General features: G+C 39.0%; 1 protein-coding gene across 1 annotated transcript in view; it reads right to left on the bottom strand.

Moving 5' to 3' along the window:
* ptenb (phosphatase and tensin homolog B) overlaps positions 1–15,408 on the bottom strand; it is a 31,799-nt gene extending 16,391 nt beyond the window's left edge. The window contains exons 1-5 of the mRNA XM_063003183.1: positions 14,672–15,408; positions 5,027–5,111; positions 2,898–2,942; positions 1,603–1,646; positions 1,270–1,508 (exon numbers count right to left, since the gene is read on the bottom strand). Coding sequence (XP_062859253.1) covers positions 1,270–1,508; positions 1,603–1,646; positions 2,898–2,942; positions 5,027–5,111; positions 14,672–14,750 — 492 coding nt within the window. The 5' untranslated portion in view covers positions 14,751–15,408. The remainder of the gene's footprint in view (positions 1–1,269; positions 1,509–1,602; positions 1,647–2,897; positions 2,943–5,026; positions 5,112–14,671) is intronic.
* Between the last annotated feature and the right edge of the window lie 4,259 nt (positions 15,409–19,667).

Raw genomic sequence — 19,667 nt, 5'->3', positions numbered from 1 at the left:
TATTCACACACCAGTCTATCTCAGAAACATTCCTTGTTGTTTACATAAAGCTTTAATTTCAGCATTTAGGTTAAAGTGCAGAACGATGTAGCTGGAAACCCCCGAGTGTTTGTATTTACACTTTGTGTTGCTTTATACACCTACAAGCTTAACAGAACACAGTGGGTGTGAATAATAAAAAAAATTATTTAGCTCATCCATACCCAGTGTGTGTTATTCATCATCTAGTCACTCAACATTGATTGTTTCGTACCACAGGACCCTGCTGTTGGGTGGGGGATTCTAACGGTACCATCACCACACACACCACCAGGTAAGAGGTGTTTTACCAATGTTTATCGCCCACACTAATTGTGTTCTTGTTTTAAAATGCACTAAATATTATTTATTTATTTGGATTTTGTTTGTTTATTTATTAGGATTTTAACATCATGTTTTACACAATTTGGTTACAATCATGACAGGACTGGTTACACAAGATTCATCAGTTCACAAGTTTAATATCAAACACAGTCATGGACAATTCTGTGTCTCCAATTCACCTCACTTGCACGTCTTTGAACTGTGGAAGGAAAATGGAGCTCCCGAAAGAAAACCCACGCAGACACATGCAAACTCCACACAGAAAGGACCCGAACCGCCCCACCAGGGGATCGATTCCAGGACCTTATTGCTATAAAATGCACTAAAATACTTAAACCAATAAAGTTATTATCTGCTCGTTTTGTCTTTAGTGAATTTATTGGGTGTGGGGGGTATTATAGATTCATGGATCAGATTTAGGAGAATAATAATTTTTTAACTGTTGTATAAAAAAAAAAAATACTGGCTGTACAGCACAAATTCAGTAAGCAGCACCTCTTCTGCTTCACTTTAACAAAGCCCCAACTATTCCTGATTTAACAACTTAAGGCTGGAAAAATGTCACTTCTCGTTGGTATAAAGTTTAAACATTTCCACTTGCTCTTTTTGTCCTTTGCACAAATATTTTGCCCATTTTAATTAAAACACAAATAAAAGGGTGAAAGACAAAGCGAACAAAGTCAATAAACCAAACACAAGAGACTAATAATTAATGTTAAAAGCAATAAATTTGTTTTCAGAACCTCACAGTTCTGCAGCATTACAGATGTAATGAATATAATCTGACCCATAATGAAGCTCTTGAAGCAAACTGCAATGTGATCAAACATCCAGTGTTGAGAAAATGCAAAGCAAGTCTATTTTTAAATCACGGATAAACATGTTTAAAGATAAGCCTCTAATTACCTTCTTGTCTCTGGTTCTGACCTCCCCATAGAAATCCAGAGCTTCTTTCGCTTTTCCAAACTTGCCCCGATGTAACAAGTACGCGCAGATCATAACGCCCGTCCGGCCCTTTCCGGCTTTACAATGAATGGCTGCCACATGATTGTCGTTTTCACTGAGCCATTTATCCAAGTCTTCACAGAACGGTTTGATAAGCTCCAACTGGGGAGGATTATGATCTTCAAACGGGTATTGTGCAACTGCAGGAAACATACAGAAACTTCACTGACTGCCACTCGCTCAAAACAAACTGCAGCAATGCAATCAGGACGAAACAACAGGGCAGAAACTTACCTCTGCAATTAAATTTGGCAGCATCATAGTGTCTCTCTGCACATCTGAATAACAAAAACATACATAAGCATTAGAAATCAGAACCCAAGCAGTAAAAAATAGATTAGCATTTTTAAGCCGATTATAGAATTCATATGTAAATAAATTACAAGCTGGAAATAGAATTTAATGCTTTTAAATTAGTGCCGCTTCAAGTATACTTGAATGTTTACAGTTCAGTGCTTCATATGGACAGAGTTTACTGTAGCATTATTATGAATTGTCTGTAAACTATTTTTAGATACAGCTAAAACTAGACAACTCATTTTATCACCTATCCACAGTTGTACAGTGCACATATCCTTAAGAGCATCCTTAATGCCAAATGTGTCATTTATTCTCGAGGTGAACTCTTAACATGTTTTACTGGGAACAAACTTCTGCCAATTTTAATGCATGAATTTAATTTAATGAATTTAACATATTAAAGGGACAAATTAACAAACGCAAGTAGTGGGTTAAGTGTTTAATGTTTAATTTTCCCCTAAGATATTAAAATCAACATTTTTTACATTTCAAATAAAAAAAAATGTATTTCTTACATGTAAACATGTTAACTTTTCATTTAGATAACATAACTTGACCAGCTTTATTCAAGACTAATTCAATCTTTTATTTAAGCATCTGTGTAACAGAAATAAATAGAAACTCAAAGGATGTGTTCAAAAACCTAGTGAGCTCTCTACATAGACAGCATTTTACGTCATCCTACGCGCGCTCCAGAGAAGGAGGCTGTTCAAATTTTTAGATGCCTTAAAATGCTGTCTAGTTAGGCACCTTAAATCTGAACGGCATTTTGCCTGAATAATGAGGGAGCATCCGATGCTGCCTTAGTGGTGAAGGCAATCCCAGCATTCAGTGCAGCACAACTGATTTTTAATTTGTATAAACATGTACAAGTGTCGTTTATTTGCAAATTCAGGTTTGTCAGCAAATTTAACTGTTTTCGGTACACAGAGGGAGAAGTTAGTTGACATGTCAGCACGTTGTGCCACCTCAATCCATTGGTTTGAATGGCATGAGTAACTGTGTTAGCTTAGTAAGCTAAAACTGATGGAATCATTGTCTAAGTAGCACGTTCGAATAATCTGCCTTATAAGTCAATGACTTATTACAATCCTCTCTACTAAGGCAGCTGCCTAAGAAGGCAGCAAGACAGCACACTAGGTTTTCGAACAGACCCAGTCACCCTCCAAAAAGTATTAAGCTCAAAAACCAACAATAGAAACAGAAAGACAGATATAAAGTTCACTTACAGATTATATATCTTGTAATGATTTTTATGCTTTGAGTCCAGAAACCTGCAGAGAGAATGTAATTGTTACTTTTCCAGAAATGTTTTAGCATCTAGCATGATTTCTGATTTCAACTGAAATCATTTTTCTATTTAAATCTATTTTTAATATTCACCTACCCAAAAGAAAATAAGAGTTTAAAATTCTAAACTTTTCTGCAGAGCAAGACTTTAAATGAAGTCTTAATGAGCCGAATGAAAAAGATAATGTCATATTTCACAGTAGCAGAATATTTTGTTCAGGAAGCCATATCACTATTATTCAACCTCTACATTACACCCTTAATTTGCTTCAGCTGTGTCGTGTTATATAAACACCACCCAGAGATTCAAGTGTTCAAGATGTGATAACAACGATGAAAACTAAGGAGCTGCTCACAAAAGCTGAGAGAGCAGATCGTTTTATTGTACCAAATGAGAAACGCATATAAGATGATTTAAGACCTTGAACATTCCTAGAGACATTATTGGGAGAACTGTCTGTACCTTGTGGTACAGCGGCAAACCGGCCTGGCCAAAAGTGAGAGCCAAAATTTTATCCAGAGGCTTCAGTAATGTCACGCACACCACTCTTAACCAAGAAGCACTGGAAGGATCAACTGGAATACGGCAGAAGGAATTTAGATAGTCAGGCAGATTACTGGGATGTAGTTTTACGGAGTGATGAATCAAAACTGGAACTGTTTGTTCATATGAATCGGTCATTTATCTGGTACAAGAAAGGTGAAGAATACTATCCTTATGGTCGAAGCATGAAGGTGGGTCAGTGATGATGTGGGGAGGTTTTCCCATGTGACACATAAATTCACTGACATTTTGAGGAGGAATGTTACGACTTCTGTGGTGAAATCAAACCTTGACGATAATCGGTTTCCCTCAGGACAATTAAAGTATACACCGATCAGCCATAACATAAAAACCACCTCCTTGTTTCTACACAGTCCATTTTATCAGCTCCACTTACCACATAGAAGCACCTTATAGTTCTACAATTACTGACTGTAGTCAATATGTTTCTCTACGTACATTTTTAGTCTGCTTTCACCCTGTTCTTCAATGGTCAGGACCCCCACAGAACCCCCACAGAGCAGGTATTATTTAGGTGGTGGATCATTCTCAGCACTGCAGTGACACTGACATGGTGGTGGTGTGTTAGTGTGTGTTGTGCTGGTATGAGTTCATCAGACACAGCAGCGCTGCTGGAGTTTTTAAATACCGTGTCCACTCACTGTCCACTCTTTTAGACACTCCTACCTAGTTGGTCCACCTTGTAGATGTAAAGTCAGAGACGATCGCTCATCTACTGCTGCTGTTTGAGTTGGTCATCTTCTAGACCTTCATCAGTGGTCACAGGACACTGTTGGCTGGATATTTTTGGTTGGTGGACTATTTTCAGTCCAGCAGTGACAGTGAGGTGTTTAAAAACTCCAGCAGCACTGCTGTGTCTAATCCACTCATACCAGCACAACACACACTAACACACCACCACCATGTCAGTGTCACTGCAGTGCTGAGAATGATCCACCACCTGAATAATACCTGCTCTGTGGTGGTCCTGGGAGAGTCCTGACCATTGAAGAACAGCATGAAAGGGGCTAACAAAGCATGCAGAGAAACAGATGGACTACAGTCAGTAATTGTAGAACTACAAAGTGCTTATACGGTAAGTAGAGCTGATAAAATAGACAGTGAGTGTAGAAACAAGGAGTCAACCAAAGCTTGGTAAAGAAATCAGTCCTGGAATCTCCTAGTGGCTTTCCCAGGGTCCAGATTTAAATCCCAATAGAAAATTTTTGATAGGATTTTAAAGCAATTATAAGCAGAAAAGCCATAAAACCTTCCACCACAGAGGCGTCGGTAGCTTGTTAGCAGTTACCAAAATCAAAAGGATACAGTCATCATTTGCATAACTGCAACCCCAACATGACTGGCTGTATTTTCTACTTGCACAAATTTGAATAGATCTGTACAACTGTAGCTAACACGTTTTTGCATGATATTTTATGACACTGTCTGGTGCTGCATCCTAGGCACCAATTTGGTACAATAAAAGCACAACTTGGAGACCAGTTGAAAGGAAAAAGCACTTACCGTACAACTTCATCGATGTTGTTTCTGTACACCCCCTCGAGTCTCTCAGCAGGAAAGCCCATAGCAATTATGTTGGGATAAATATCTGTGGTGCAGAATTAAGTGAATGGCACAACGTTTTGGTTACAGACAACAAAAGTGAATATCAGAACATCCTGTAACATTTTCAATCTGTCCCAGTACCTGAACATATGATTCATAAATTCCTTAAATATGTCAGTGGATTTATAACAAAAACAGAACAAGTAACAGTTTAGATACTCGGAGAACAAAACACACAAAATTCAAAAGAATCGAGATAGAATTCATCCAATGTCTTCACGCTTTCTTTCGGCGTGCAGCAAGAGGTCAGAAAACTTGTCTCCTGGACGATATAGAACAGACGGGCCTCACCGTAAGAGACTGATAGACCTCTAATGCAGAAAGCCACACAGGGGTACTAGATAAATCACACAGACCTTTATCCTGGCCTGGAACCGCTTTCCTTCCTCACCTTTCTATAACAAGTGCCACGAGAGCTCATCAGTCCTCGCGGCCTGACATTCCCGCAGAGCAGCGGAGCAGCACACGTGCAGCAACGGAGCCGCTTCCTACCACCGCTACGCTTCAATGCCGAGCAAATACATGCAAAGAGCCGTAAGGGAAGACGCAGCACAGCTGCACTTCTGCCTACCATTAGCCCCCAGGTAGCCTAGTTAAACTAAAGGGGCCTGATTTAAATGCAACACACTTAAATTTTACACTGAGACGTAGCTGGTTTATAAGACCTTTTCATGGATTTTCTGCAACAAATCCAAATTTCTCTCACTATTGGATACCCTTGAATAATTATTCTTCCGACTGCTCCCATAATATTAGGAAGCGCCACAGCAGACCATTCTGGTCCACATATCTAATTTAGCACAATTTTAAGCTGTATGCCCTTCCTGATGCAACACTTATTTTATCCAGACTTGGGACCGGCACTGAGAGCGCACTGACAAATGCACCTTCCAATGGCTGTACAACCATCTCACCCTTAAGACAGCCAAATCATGTCTGCGCAGACACCCCACCGCCTAAGTGCCCAGATACCCTTAAATGGTTTGCTGCTGAAAGATATTTTAGTGTACCAACTACAACTATGTCATAAAGCTAGCTTAATAAAAGGTCCTGGAACAAAGTCTTAAAACACTGGTTCCTTTCACTGTTAATTCATAGATGTCATTTTTATAGCTGCAACACTGAACGGGCAACTTGATCCATTTGACAAACCAAATGGAAACTTACTTCTGTAAATGTGGACAAGCTAAAGTGACACAATCAGGGCCTGATTTAATTTACTCCTGTTGTACTGTATTTAACGTGATGCCCAAATATTAGGATGTTTCATTTAAACTACAACTAAAAACTGAAACTGCCTGTTTACCTGTGCAATGTTTATTTAAGTATCCTAAAGTTTTCTTTCCTGCCTTAGCAGTTTGTCTTCATATTATTTCTGTAATACATTCGAGTCTGTGATGAACTGAGCCATTAGGCCTTCAAATTATTTATTCAGAATGCTGGCTGCTGCTTGCTGCCTTTACATTGCTGAACTTGCTTATGTGCAGCTCTTCTTTTCAACTGTACCTAATTTAGAAGTTTAATGGCATAGAATTTCTTATTACAGGCACATTTACCATCTCCGATCATCTCTCTGGTTAGAAGCACTTAGCTAACATAAATCTCTGTTAAACACAAGCTTCCTGCCTCGTGTTATTGACCTCAACTATTCAAGAATCTGTTACGTTGACCGTTTTATTAACAGATTTAACAATTCTTCAGCCGAAAGTGATCATTTAGCTGCATTTAAGACGTTTAATACTTGTTAAAGCCTTGGATTCATTATTAAAAATCTGCAGATGTTTTGTATTCATGGCTGCTTCTATCTTTAAGCACGAGCAAGGTCCCGCAGACATGCAGGCACAAGTTGTTCATCACTATATTAATCAATACAGTCATGTGCATCATATTTACGTACATCTGCGCAAAAAAAGCTAAAAACTAAATAAATGCTCGAGTGTTCTCCTACATTGTGCAACAAATCACATGTGCTATGCTATATTCATGTGAATGCAGATTCATAAACAAATACACTTGTAGGAGGCAAGATAAGCAGTTCAGCTAAAGGTAAGCAAAGACCGAGGGCTAGCAGACGAGCTTGCACCCAAATGTCCGGCGGCACTGTTTGCATTTGCTTTCAGGAGGGCCAGTGTCTATTAAAATTAGGTACTTGCTAGGACAGTGTTTGCCATTACTACAGTTTTACAGATCCAGGCATGGATTTGTTACATTTCTAACCCGTGGTCCCAAATTAACGGCTATCAGGTTTAAATATTTGTGCACTAGTGTTCTGCATTATTTTATGTATGTGTCCTTGTTTTATGTATTTATAAAAATGCTAGATACCTAAATACACATCCTTCCTACTCAAATTAAAAATCTTATCAATGTGCTAGTTACTAGCTGTAAGTGCACCTGTCAGTGCTGGTCCTGGATAAATGAGCTGCATCAGGAAGGAAATTCAGCATCAACACTGTGCCAAACCAGGTAAGCAGACCACAATGATCTGCTGTGGTAACCCCTAAAATTATATATAGAGCAGCAGACAGGAAAAGAAATAACAGTGATAGACGTAGGAAGGCGTCGTAATAATTGAGCAAATGTATATCCAGGTATAATCTTAATCATACTTTATATTAATAAACATGCAACCTATGACCAAATGTGTTTATTTCCTTGTACTATTAATATTATTGCAAAGTGTGTACTTGAAAAATAGAAGGCAGTTCTTATCCAAACAATATAAACTCAGTGACTGGGTCAACTGTATAAAACGATGTGATGTACAGAATCCAAAAGTCTTACGTTATGTCCAGTGTCATTTGGGCAGTTGTAGCTTAGTGGTTAGGGTACTGGACTAGTAACCTAAAGGTTGCTGGTTCAACCCCCACAACTGCCAGGTTGCTACTGTTGGGCCCTTGAGCAAGGCCCTTAACTGCTTAGACTGTATACTGTGACAGTACTGTAAGCCACTTTGGATAAAAGCATCTGCTAAGTGCTGAAAATGTAAATGTAAATTTGTATATTTAACCAGAACACAGCATTACTGTTTGAATGAATAAACTGTGATTAGTAATTGAATAAAAGTATCAGACTTCTTTCATTAAGAATTAATTTCATTGTTTAAGGCTGTTAGATGATTTATACTTTCTACACCAACCAGAACGGACCTGGAGCTCAAGTTACAGAAAATCGATTCAACCTTATTTACAACACTAGTCAGATAGCCGGCCATTTATAATCTCTTCCATTTATTCACTGAGAGTCTAAAACTATCTTAAGCACAGTTAAGGAACGTACAATTCACTTCACACATTTTCCACAAACACAGACAGCTTTGCCAAACACTCACTAGTGAACAAAAGACGCGTACGCTCGGCTTGGCTACAGGTCAAGAATCTTAAACATACTAGAGACTTCCATTACTTGTAAGAACCAGTGCACAACAAAAGCAGCAAACATCAGGCAGCAACAAGAACAATGTGTTTCTAGTAACGTCGCCAAACCTAATCACACACACACACTTCTACCCAGGTGAGAGGTGTGATGCCATCCTGCCCACAACAGCCAACAGTCCAGACTAGATACACTGCTATGGTACGTGGGTAAAAGACAGTGGAAAGTGTGAATGCACCAAATATCACACTGTTTGGTTTTAACAATGTAATTACTTCTCCTTCAGACAATTTAGCTATTTTTACCCTTTTCTCCTGCAGGTGATATGTGGGTAGCCATTGCAGCACATCCAGACATGCACCTTATGCAGTGCACCCACATTAAGTGTGCACCATCTAGCCACAAACTGAATACAGAACTGAGGGCAGTATTTGCACCCTGCACATCGCACATGTATAGTGTGACATTTGAAATGTGGGTTCCAATTTCTGAAAGAACTTTCCATTCTGCTAACACTGGTGGTCTGTCTGGTCATTTCAGTCTGTCACTTTAATTGTATCAGGATTCAGGTCAGATCGTTATTGCTTCAGTTAGGGTTTTATTCAATTCTATCGATCTCCAAAATAGTCGATGTTTTCTTGCTGTTCATTATCTCCAAAAGAAAAGATCACACTTCTTTAGATATGTTATTGACAACATAAGTGTGCTTGTGTTTATCCTCTGTATTGTATTTGTTGTCCTACCAGTCTGAAAAAAAGGACCATTACATAAAATTGCCACTTGTATATGTGCAAGTGGTTATTTTTTAAAGTGTGCACATCTCATCTCGGGTGGCACGGTGGCTAAGTGGGTGGAACTGTCACCTCACAGCAAGAAGGTCCTGGATTCGACCCCCAGGTGGGGCGGTCCGAGTCCTTTCAGTGTAGAGTTCGCATGTTCTCCCCGTGTCTGCGTGGGTTTCCTCCAGGTGCTCCGGTTTCCTCCCACGGTCCAAAGACGTGCAAGTGAGGTGAATTGGAGATACACAATTGCCCATGACTGTGTTAAAAACTAAACTTAATGAATCTTGTGTAATGAGTAACTATCATGTCTGTCATGAATGTAACCAAAGAGTGTAAAACATGACGTTAAAATCCAAATAAACAAACATTTCACCTTATTTTAGAGCAAATTCAAGTAAAGTACACTGTTGAGCCCTTATGAATGCAAACTGTCTGATTAACGACGTAATACGGTGCAACGTTTGTTATGTAAAAATAAGAATAACTGACCAGTTTGCCTAAAGTATGACATTGTATTATCAGGGCCAGTAAATGTGCATCCAAGAGCTGGATTTGGCCCAACCACAAGTTAAACAAGTGTGTAATACTGTACATTTTGCAACACACCGGCTCACACAAACAAATCTAAAATCTTCTAAAGATCTGGCGCTTTTATTGGCTGTAAATATCAGAGCTACATGCTACATCAGTGGCACTACAATCTGATACGTTTTTATCTAGCTGAGGAAACACCTGAATATACCCAAGCTGCACCAACAGTTGCATGCTTGTGCTTTAGAGAAATACTATACAAGGGTCAGAGACATACATGCACCATTCATGAGCAACTACAGCACTGGTAATATCCAAAACTGTAGAGCTGCATAATCAAATCCACTACTATCAAAGTACAGATAAATCAACAGAGCCTCAATTTTAAACAATGTCCATTACAAGAAAAACATTTATCCGAAGTCAAACTCAAACTAAGGCAACAGGACATTTGGGACATATTGTATTTCCTAGCATAAAAGCTGGCAGATACAGTTAGTATGTGGTTTCATCCAAAGATCAAATCTGAGCGACTGTTCGAGCGTCTACACAGACATCATGATTGGCTAGCGTCACTCAAACAGCCTAGCTATTGAGGGGTGCATATTAGGGAGCAGGCAAAATAAGCCTACGGCACAATATATTACTCTAGTGCTTACTAATTCGTATGACAAACTCTAAAACAAACAACTGCATACACGGACTGACAGTAATACTGCTGTCTCAGTACTTACATCATTTAATTACAGTTATTACAGTCATAAGTAGATTAATAATAGAGATGAGCTACTTCAATCTATAATGTAGTTAGTACTACAGAAAACATCAAGCAAATGCTCATTATTAATAACAATGAATATAATCAAATTACTGTCCTAGTATCAAGTATGTTCAATACTACATGCATAATATTACATTGTTTTTCTGATTACACTGGAACGTAATTAAATGACTAAACAATGCACTTCAGTAATATATCTTCCGAAATTGAATGAATTAACAATTCCTTTCGACTGCTCCCGCTAGGCGTAGCCGCGGCCAATCATTAGTCAGCACATTTAATTACGCACAAATACTTTTACACCAGATGCCCTTCCTATTTAATGGCACTTGGGACCGTCACTAAGGGTGAACTGATGTGTCCAGCCACACCCCCTACCCTCCCTTACACGCTGGCTAGGTTCACATAACGGCATGCGCTGTATGTATTTGGTAGCTGAGCCTGGGATTTGAACCCTGGAACTCAGGCTCTGATTAGCTCACAAATGGACTTACATGATTAATGTTTTAAAAAAAAGCTGTTTCTCAAATGTCCACACATTATTACACACCTAGTGAGCTTATAACAACTCAAACAGATGTCATGGTCCAATCATTAATATTTTAATATACTAGTACTGGAAACTAAAGCTGCGCAATATAAAAATATCAGGTGTTTATAGTGTATAGAAATGCGGCATGACTTAATACCAGTCTTCATTATCTTTAATATAATCTATGAAGTGAATTAACACTGCTGCTTATGTCAGATTAACTAGACTTTAAAAAACAGCAAATTTCTAATCCTCAGCAAGTAAAATGCACGAACAATCTTATCTTTTCTTATTAAAGCCTGTAAGTGACTAAAAGCTCGACTCTATCCCATGTTCAGTTCAAAATAAGCAACAACCAAATCACAGAAATGAAATGAAATGGGCAAATCTCATACAGCCACTGAATGTTCAGCCAAATCTGTGGTGCTCATGTAGCCAGGCCAACCAAGCATGTTTTCACATACTGTACTTTGCTTGTACTCAAACACGTCCATCACCTTTAAAATCAGTTAAACAGTTAACACCACCAAACCAGCTCACAGTAGTGTTTAAAAACCACAAACAGAATAGCAAGTCTTGTTCCTTTTAGCGGCTTCTAGATTGCTCAAATGTTTAAAAATGATCACCCAAGCGCATATAATTACCAGACAACTGAGGCTTCTAACTACAAAGCATTGTTAGTCTAAAAAGTCCAACTGTGTGGAAAAAAAAAATCAGAACTGAATACCACTGTTAAGCATTAACTGAATTAATGCAACTGAAAAGGAGGCCAGGGTAAAGCATATATGCACTTCACAGAAAATGTTTTTTTTTTTCCCTTTTTAACACCACAGCATTTAGGTTCGGTTACACCATGTGGCCTGTTAGAGCATATGGCATTAATAATGACATCTTTCCTACTTCTGTGGGATCAGATAGGTTTACTTATATAAAAGCAACTGGTTCTGGCTGAGATTTTGAATCTGTGGCAAGTTAAAAGCATCTTGCGATCCAGTCCGAAATTAAATACATGAAAATTTATGCATTTAAAAGGAAAATAAATATCGGTTAGCAACTCGGACAGCTTGTAGAAAAGTAGTGACAATATCTACAACAGGGATAAATGCACAACCACAGGTCAGAGTCCAACACTGTGGGTGTGCTTGCTGCTATTACAATAAAAATAATAATCAGGGGTGTTCAAATTAAATAGGTATATTTAATTTGCTCTGAAAGGGATTTATTTTTAACAATCTTTTCTTATCTTTTAACAAGGACTAGGCCAAGTCGGTTAAAGCTTTAAGCATTTTTCCAGTAAGCTGATTTACAAATCATAGCCGGGAATTATTTCCCTCAAATGTTGGACAAAATCTACCTATGCATTAAATGGACTATGAAGACGGATTTTAACACTTTTGCTTACAGTAAACCTTCAGAATTATCACAAGCTGGAGGTTACAGATGACACATACAGTTATCAGGTTGGAGGGGGGGGGGGGGGGGGGGATCAAGAAGCATTTTAATTCTGTAGTGCAACAGACTTTTTGGGACTAGACTGTAGAAGAAGGATTTCTCGACAGCCAAAATGAACAAAATTCCAAGCTGCAAAAATATGTAAGTATGTAAGAATATGTAATGTAAGTATATGCAAGTCCGTGCACATAAAGCATACAAGCCTATTTGTACTTTGTATGTATCTAATGGCTCAAATACAAACCCGTAATTAGTGAGAATGAGGTGAATAGTAAGATTTGGCAATTCCAAGCCTTCCCCATAATTAAACAGCCCTCCTGTCAAAAAAGTAACATGCAAGTAATGCAAGCCTTCAGATTCAGTAACCTACGCATTAACAACCAGACCTAAGAAGGTCCAAAAAATCAAACCTGCAAGTTAATGACAGAAAGTAAAATATATCCACTCAAATGTCAAGGACCAGTGTAAACCCACAAGGAACAACCAAGAATATCAATTATCCTACTAAGGCCCATTTGATCCAGTAATGTCATAAGGAAATTGCTCTAATTGTCTATTTGAGTTGGTTTAAATGTTTTAAAAGGCTCTTTAGATCAGCCATTTTCTGCGAGCAGCTGATGCAATGCTCCTTTGTGTAGCCCTGATGGTGAGCGTAATCTTGCGTTATGTAGGCCAGCAGATCGAGCTTTTGTTTCATCTCAAAACGCCAGTGAGCTATTAATCCTCTCCTGTGTTTCCCTGGCATTAAACACCACACAACAGCTAGCACTCAGAAAAGGAAAATGACTGTGCAAACAATGACAGGATATCTCACAGCTACCTTTGCCATCGCAGTTCTGGACTGACGTTGCTGAGCCTGAAACTAGCCATCCGCTCCAACCAAAGAGAAGAAAACCAGACAGACATGTGCAACTTCCATTTTCCAACCTCTCACTTCAGACACGACAACCAAAACCAATACATTTCCTAACATTCATTTATATAGGCTTTAAACACAGCAGGTACTAAATCTAGGCTTGATATTAAAGGTCGTGTAGGATGTTGGACTGAGCTGACTGTTCAGTCTGAATTGTAGACAGTTACCTGTTCTGCACATACAGCTGCAGATTTATTTGGGCCATTATCCGGTCAGGGTGGCAGTGCGTGTCCAGCTTCATTAAAACGGTATAATTTTAAATTATACCCATTACTAATTGTTCAATTTAAGACAGGGTTCAGATATAATTCATCCTTCCAAATACTTTTGGTTCTAAGTACTCTGACCACAAGCTCACATGCATTTTAAACTAATATAGCTTTACTAAAGTTCTTATTTTTATTGAAGTGTGGACATGCGAATAGTAAGCACAATGAAATTCTTTTTAAAAAAATAGTATTTCGCATTTAACATCAACACTGGTGGCATATTTATCAATGACCAGTATCCAATCCAGTCTCTCATGCCCCAGCCTTTTCATATAATCCACTATTTGGATGAAAATGACAGTTACCTGTCATCTGTGACACTGTGGTACAATTAGAACCCAGGTTGACATATAACACATTGTCTTACAACTGGATTTCTTCAGATAACATTTTTAATGTATCTATTGCATGTGCATAAAAACTTGGCATGCAGACTTATTTTAAAGAGTTTTACCTCCTTTTAATCTAGAGTTTTATTTGAGAAATATCATTAACAAACAGATATTTTAAAAAGATAGCTTTAAAAATCATTGCTGGTTACTTCTCATTTGTCCCAGCAGTTATTATCCTGTTATTGCAAGTATGTTCCATAATATGCTTTTAATGTCTTGAAGTCGATTAGGTTATTTTGTTTCTACTGAACCATACAAGTAACCTAGACAAACCAGTTTATTGCAATTCTATTAAATAAACCAATGTATTGTTCTTTTGTTATATGATATTTTATGAAGTGTTTAAATAAATGACACATCGGGCAATATTCTTGTTAGTTATGTTAACAGATTGCACTGTCAGATTAATTAATTTTGCAACATTTAGCTGTAAATGCCACTTTGACCAGATAATGCTCCTTATACCATGAAAGCAGATGAAAGCAGATGTGGTTCTGATTATAAAGAGGATACAGGTCAAGTCCAGATCGAAGCCATCCTCCTGGTATCTCCTTTTGTTTCGGCTGACCATCTTCTGTATGATCGTAGCCATAGCTGTGAAAGGAGTCTTTAAGGTGTTAAAGGTAAGAGAAAGTATCGTGGCCTCCTGGTGAAAATCCGTAGCTGATAAACTCGGTCGGTAACGCAGCTCTGCTCGCTAATTTTCAGACGCGCTAGCTTTAGCTTCCCTGCTACAGCTAGCGGTGAGCTGCCTGCTGCTCGCTCACACACAAGAAGGGCCTGTAGCAGGCCCGGCCGCCCAGAAGAAAATCCACACCAAAATGGTTAGAAATCCTCCAACTAGAAATGAACACGGGTCTCCTCCAGGTCCGGCGTCTCGTTTCTGAAGTCTCTGATTCCGCCGCAGTAGCCGTGTTTGTGTCCGAAAGGGGGGGAGAAAATTCTCCCCGGCTTTTCTAACCCAGAGTATCCGCGGCAGACGCAGGCACAGTCGGCTCTGCGTGACTCTAACGACCGGCTAGCCGGAAAGCTAGCGGACTAGCAGGTACGTACATCTTGAAAATATAAAATGCTACACCGAAATTCAACCATCCACGCCGTCGTCGATATTCCAATGCATAAAGAGAGATTTGACAGCCTCCACCATAGTATTAAAAGCCTTTTAAATGAATTTGACTAATTTATCGATGTACGCGAAGGATTCCAGTCCGCTCCCCGCTTCCCTTCAACTGGCTGCTGCGCTGCTCAACTTCCATCATGGCTTCCAATGAAAAAAGGCAATTTTCAGTCTAAGTGCTCCACCAGAAAAAGTAGTTCCAGCGAAAAATACATTACTATGCTCAAATTCGGAGCAAAATTGTTGTCCAACAAAATGTTACAGTAAAGCGATATGTATTCCGTTAAACACATTCGCTTTGTGTCTTTTTTCTAACATTAAACATATATTTTCCCACCGGTCGCGGATGAATACAGCCACTGCACTAAGCGAACTCATTTTCGTCCCAAAGTCACGTGTCTGCAAAACGAGGGAAGAGACTGTGCAGTATTCGATATCATGTCGCCCAAATATCAATTTAATGCTTCATATTATAACAAACATTTGTATTCCAACATTGTATAATATTGCCTAAACTAAGACAGTTTGCCACTATGAGTTCTAACTAGAAAAAAAGGCGGGTTCTCCCACAGTGCGTGTATTGCTCCCTTGCTCTGCACTGGGCAGGAAATTACTGAAGTGCTTATGCAAGCAGAAAAGTAACTTTAGCATAAAGCCGCAATCCAAACGCCCCAAAACCAACAACTGCCCATATTTTACACCACCCTTCTGCACCAAAATCTATATAGCTCTGATTTTCACCAGCAATTCTCATAGTTAGGTATGATATCTGTATTAAAACCAAGGCTGGCATGCTCATCTGGCTCCATATGGGCTGGACAGAGGTAAAATAAAGAAAAATGACTATTCTTCAGAACAATGTGCAACAAAATATACCACACTGCAAAGACTTAATGAAATGTAAACTCCAAACACAGCTTCACAAACAGATCACTCACATTTTATTTAATTATTAGGATTTTAACGTCATGTTTTACACACTTTGGTTACATTCATGAGAGAAACTGCAGTTACTGGTTACACTAGATTCATCAGTTCAAGTCTTTAACGTCAAACACAGTCATGGACAATTTTGTATCTCCAATTCACCTCACTTGCACGTCTATGGACTGTGATAGGACACCGGAGTCTCTGGAGAAAACCCACGCAGACACAGGGAGAACATGCAAACTCCACACAGAAAGGATTTGGACCACCCCACCTGGGGATCGAACCTTGCTGTGAGGCGACAGTGCTACCCACCGAGCCAACATGCCGCCCGATTACTCACATTTGGTCAGAAGTCTCCATATGCATAAACGTTATGACAGTCTGACTGGTTTTGTTCTGATTTAATGGTACACATGCTACTTTGTCCAAAAAAACTGACCAATCTAAGTTCTTTCATAAGCCTATTTTAGTTATTTTTTTACTGGGTAGAATATACGATTGACTACTGCTGGTGACTTCTCTATGCCCATATAAGTAGGTCTAGTTTGACTGCACCCATTAAAAGTGCTAAAACCGTGTTCTGCTGCTGAGTTAGAACACCCAAAGTGTTGTTCAGCTTTTTCAGACGTCTCTTTTGATTATTTTAACATGAACAAAATTGAATTGGGGACCACAACACACACACACACACACACACACACACACACACACACACACACACAATATAAAGTAAACATCACATAATTTTCCTTTTACTGATTTTAGTCATGGATAAATGTGGGGGATGTCTTGGTGTTTGAGCCATTCTTTAATCTAAATCCTGTACACCTGGCAACCCTACTTTAAAAATCCCACAAATTATATATTTAATTCATGTTATTTTATCCATTCAAATAATTTTTTTGGAGTGGGGGTGTTACCAATTTAAAAACTGGTGTAAGGGTACATGTCCCAGTCATGTCTCTCAGTTGGCTCCGACTCTGCTGAATTATGTTTTTGTAATTGAATGATTGAAACACATATTTATGTGTGCAAAAAAAGAAAAAATGTGTTAAGATATGTTATGTTAACATATAAAAATATGTTAAGAAGGCCCACAAGTGTATTTTGTACATATATATATATATATATACTGTATATATAGTGTATTGTTCGTAATATATGACAGAACATATATGTGTATATTATCTTTGTCAGTAATATACACACTAATAAAAGTATATAATATATTATTTTACAATATCATTTAACTTTCTTGGTGATGATTATTATTGATTAGCTGGTGAGCTTTCAGTCAGTATACAAAATTATGCATAAGTTTGGAGACCCTTTGTATAATTTACTGGGTTAAATTAAACAAGTAAAAATAAACACACACACACACACACACACCTAGGGACAATTTACATATAGCAGCTAGTCCACCCACTGGTTTATTTTTAGAAAATGGGAGAAAACTTGAGTTTTCAGTACATCACATTTACATCATTTAACAGATTATTTTATTCAAAGCAACTATCAGTTGTGGCTGAGTACAATCTAAGCAATTGAGTCTTAAGGGCCTTGCTCAAGGGCCCACCAGTGGCAAACTGGCATTGCTGGGGCTTGAACCAGTACCTTAACCAGAGAACTATCGCTGCCCAGTAAAAACAGATAAGGACATGGCAATACCCCCACAGCCAGGGACCTAAGGTGAGTTTGGAACTCAGTAATCCTAAGGCTATACAGCACCCATTTTCGTTTCTGCCCTACAGATGATGCTCCTTTATAAACCTTATGGCGGCTCAGTGGCTCAGTGGGTGGCACTGTCACCTCACAGCAAGAAGGTTTTGGTTCGACTACCAGGTGGAGTTTGCATGTTCTCCCCGTGTCTGTGTAGGTTTCCTCCAAAAGCTCCAGTGTCCTCCCACAGTTCAAAGAGTCAAAGACATGCAAGTTTGGTCAATTGGAGATATCAAATTTCCCGTGACGGTGTTTGACACTGAACCTGAACTGATAAATCATGTGTAACCTGTAACTACATGTCCTGTCACGAATGGAACCAAAGTGTAAAACATTAAAATTCGATTAAATACATTATAAACCCTATTAGTCAAACACTGCTGAGAACTGTCTGTACCACACTGACCTCTGCTGGTTAAATGCAAAATCGATTCTACCACAAACCATTATTCTCCAGTATTGTGGTCGGAGCCCCTCGTGGGGTCTCCAGAGGTGCAAATGGAATCGAACCCATGCCTTTCTTACTGTTTTGTGCATGTTTGTGTGTTTGTTTGTTTGTGCTTGTCTTTTGTCTGTGTGTTTGTCTGGTTTGTGTAGATGTATGTGTTTTACATTTACATGTGCAGCGTTTAGCAGACGTTTTTATCCAAAGTGACTTACTGTTGTTAATTAAGGGCCTTTTCTTGGGGGCCCAACAGTGGCAACTTGGAGGTGATGGGGCTTAAAATGGTGAACTTTTGATTACTTGTCCAGCACCTCAACCCGGAGCCGCCACAGTTTTTTTTGTGTGTTTATGTGTGTAGTTGTGTAGGACTGAGTGTGTGTGTGTGTGTGTCTATGTGTTTGTTTTGTGTCTCTGTGTGTTTGTGTGTAGTTGTGTAGGGCTGAGTGTGTGTCTGTGTGTTTGTTTTATGTCTCTGTGTGTTTGTGTGTAGTTGTGTAGGTGTGTGTGATTGTATGTAGTTGTGTAGGGGTGTGTGTGTTTGTTTTGTGTCAGTATTTATGTGTAGTTGTATAGGACTGAGTGTGTGTTTGTGTCTTTGTGTTTGTTTGTAGGGGTGACTGTGTGTGTATGTTTGTGTGTATTGTGTAGGGGTGTGTGGAGTGTGTGTGTGTAGTTGTGTGAGGTGAGTGTGTGTCTGTGTGTTTGTGTCCTTGTGTTTGTGTGTAGTTGTGTAGGACTGAATGTGTGTCTGTGTGTTTGTGTCTTTGTGTTTGTGTGTAGTTGTGTAGGGGTGAGTGTGTGTGTGTGTGTGTTTTGGGTCTGTGTGTTTGTGTGTAGTTGTGTAGGGCTGAGTGTGTGTCTGTGTGTTTGTTTTATGTCTCTGTGTGTTTGTGTGTAGTTGTGTAGGTGTGTGTGTGTGTGTGTGTTTGTATGTAGTTGTGTAGGGGTGTGTGTGTTTGTTTTGTGTCAGTATTTATGTCTAGTTGTATAGGACTGAGTGTGTGTCTGTGTTTGTGTCTTTGTGTTTGTGTGTAGTTGTGTAGGGGTGAGTGTGTGTGTGTGTTTTGGGTCTGTGTGTTTGTGTGTAGTTGTGTATGGGGTGAGTGTGTGTTTGTGTCTTTGTGTTTGTTTGTAGTTATGTAGGGGTGACTGTGTGTGTATGTATGTGTGTATTGTGTAGGGGTGTGTGGAGTGTTTGTGTGTATTTTGTAGGGGTGTGTTTGTGTGTGTGTGTAGTTGTGTATGGGGTGAGTGTTTGTCTGTGTGTACGTGTCCTTGTGTTTGTGTGTAGAGCT

This window comes from Trichomycterus rosablanca, chromosome 10 (assembly GCF_030014385.1).
Source record: "Trichomycterus rosablanca isolate fTriRos1 chromosome 10, fTriRos1.hap1, whole genome shotgun sequence".
Taxonomy (NCBI): domain Eukaryota; kingdom Metazoa; phylum Chordata; class Actinopteri; order Siluriformes; family Trichomycteridae; genus Trichomycterus; species Trichomycterus rosablanca.
The sequence above is the reverse complement of the archived record's forward strand: the minus strand, read 5'-3'. Positions and strand labels throughout refer to the sequence as shown.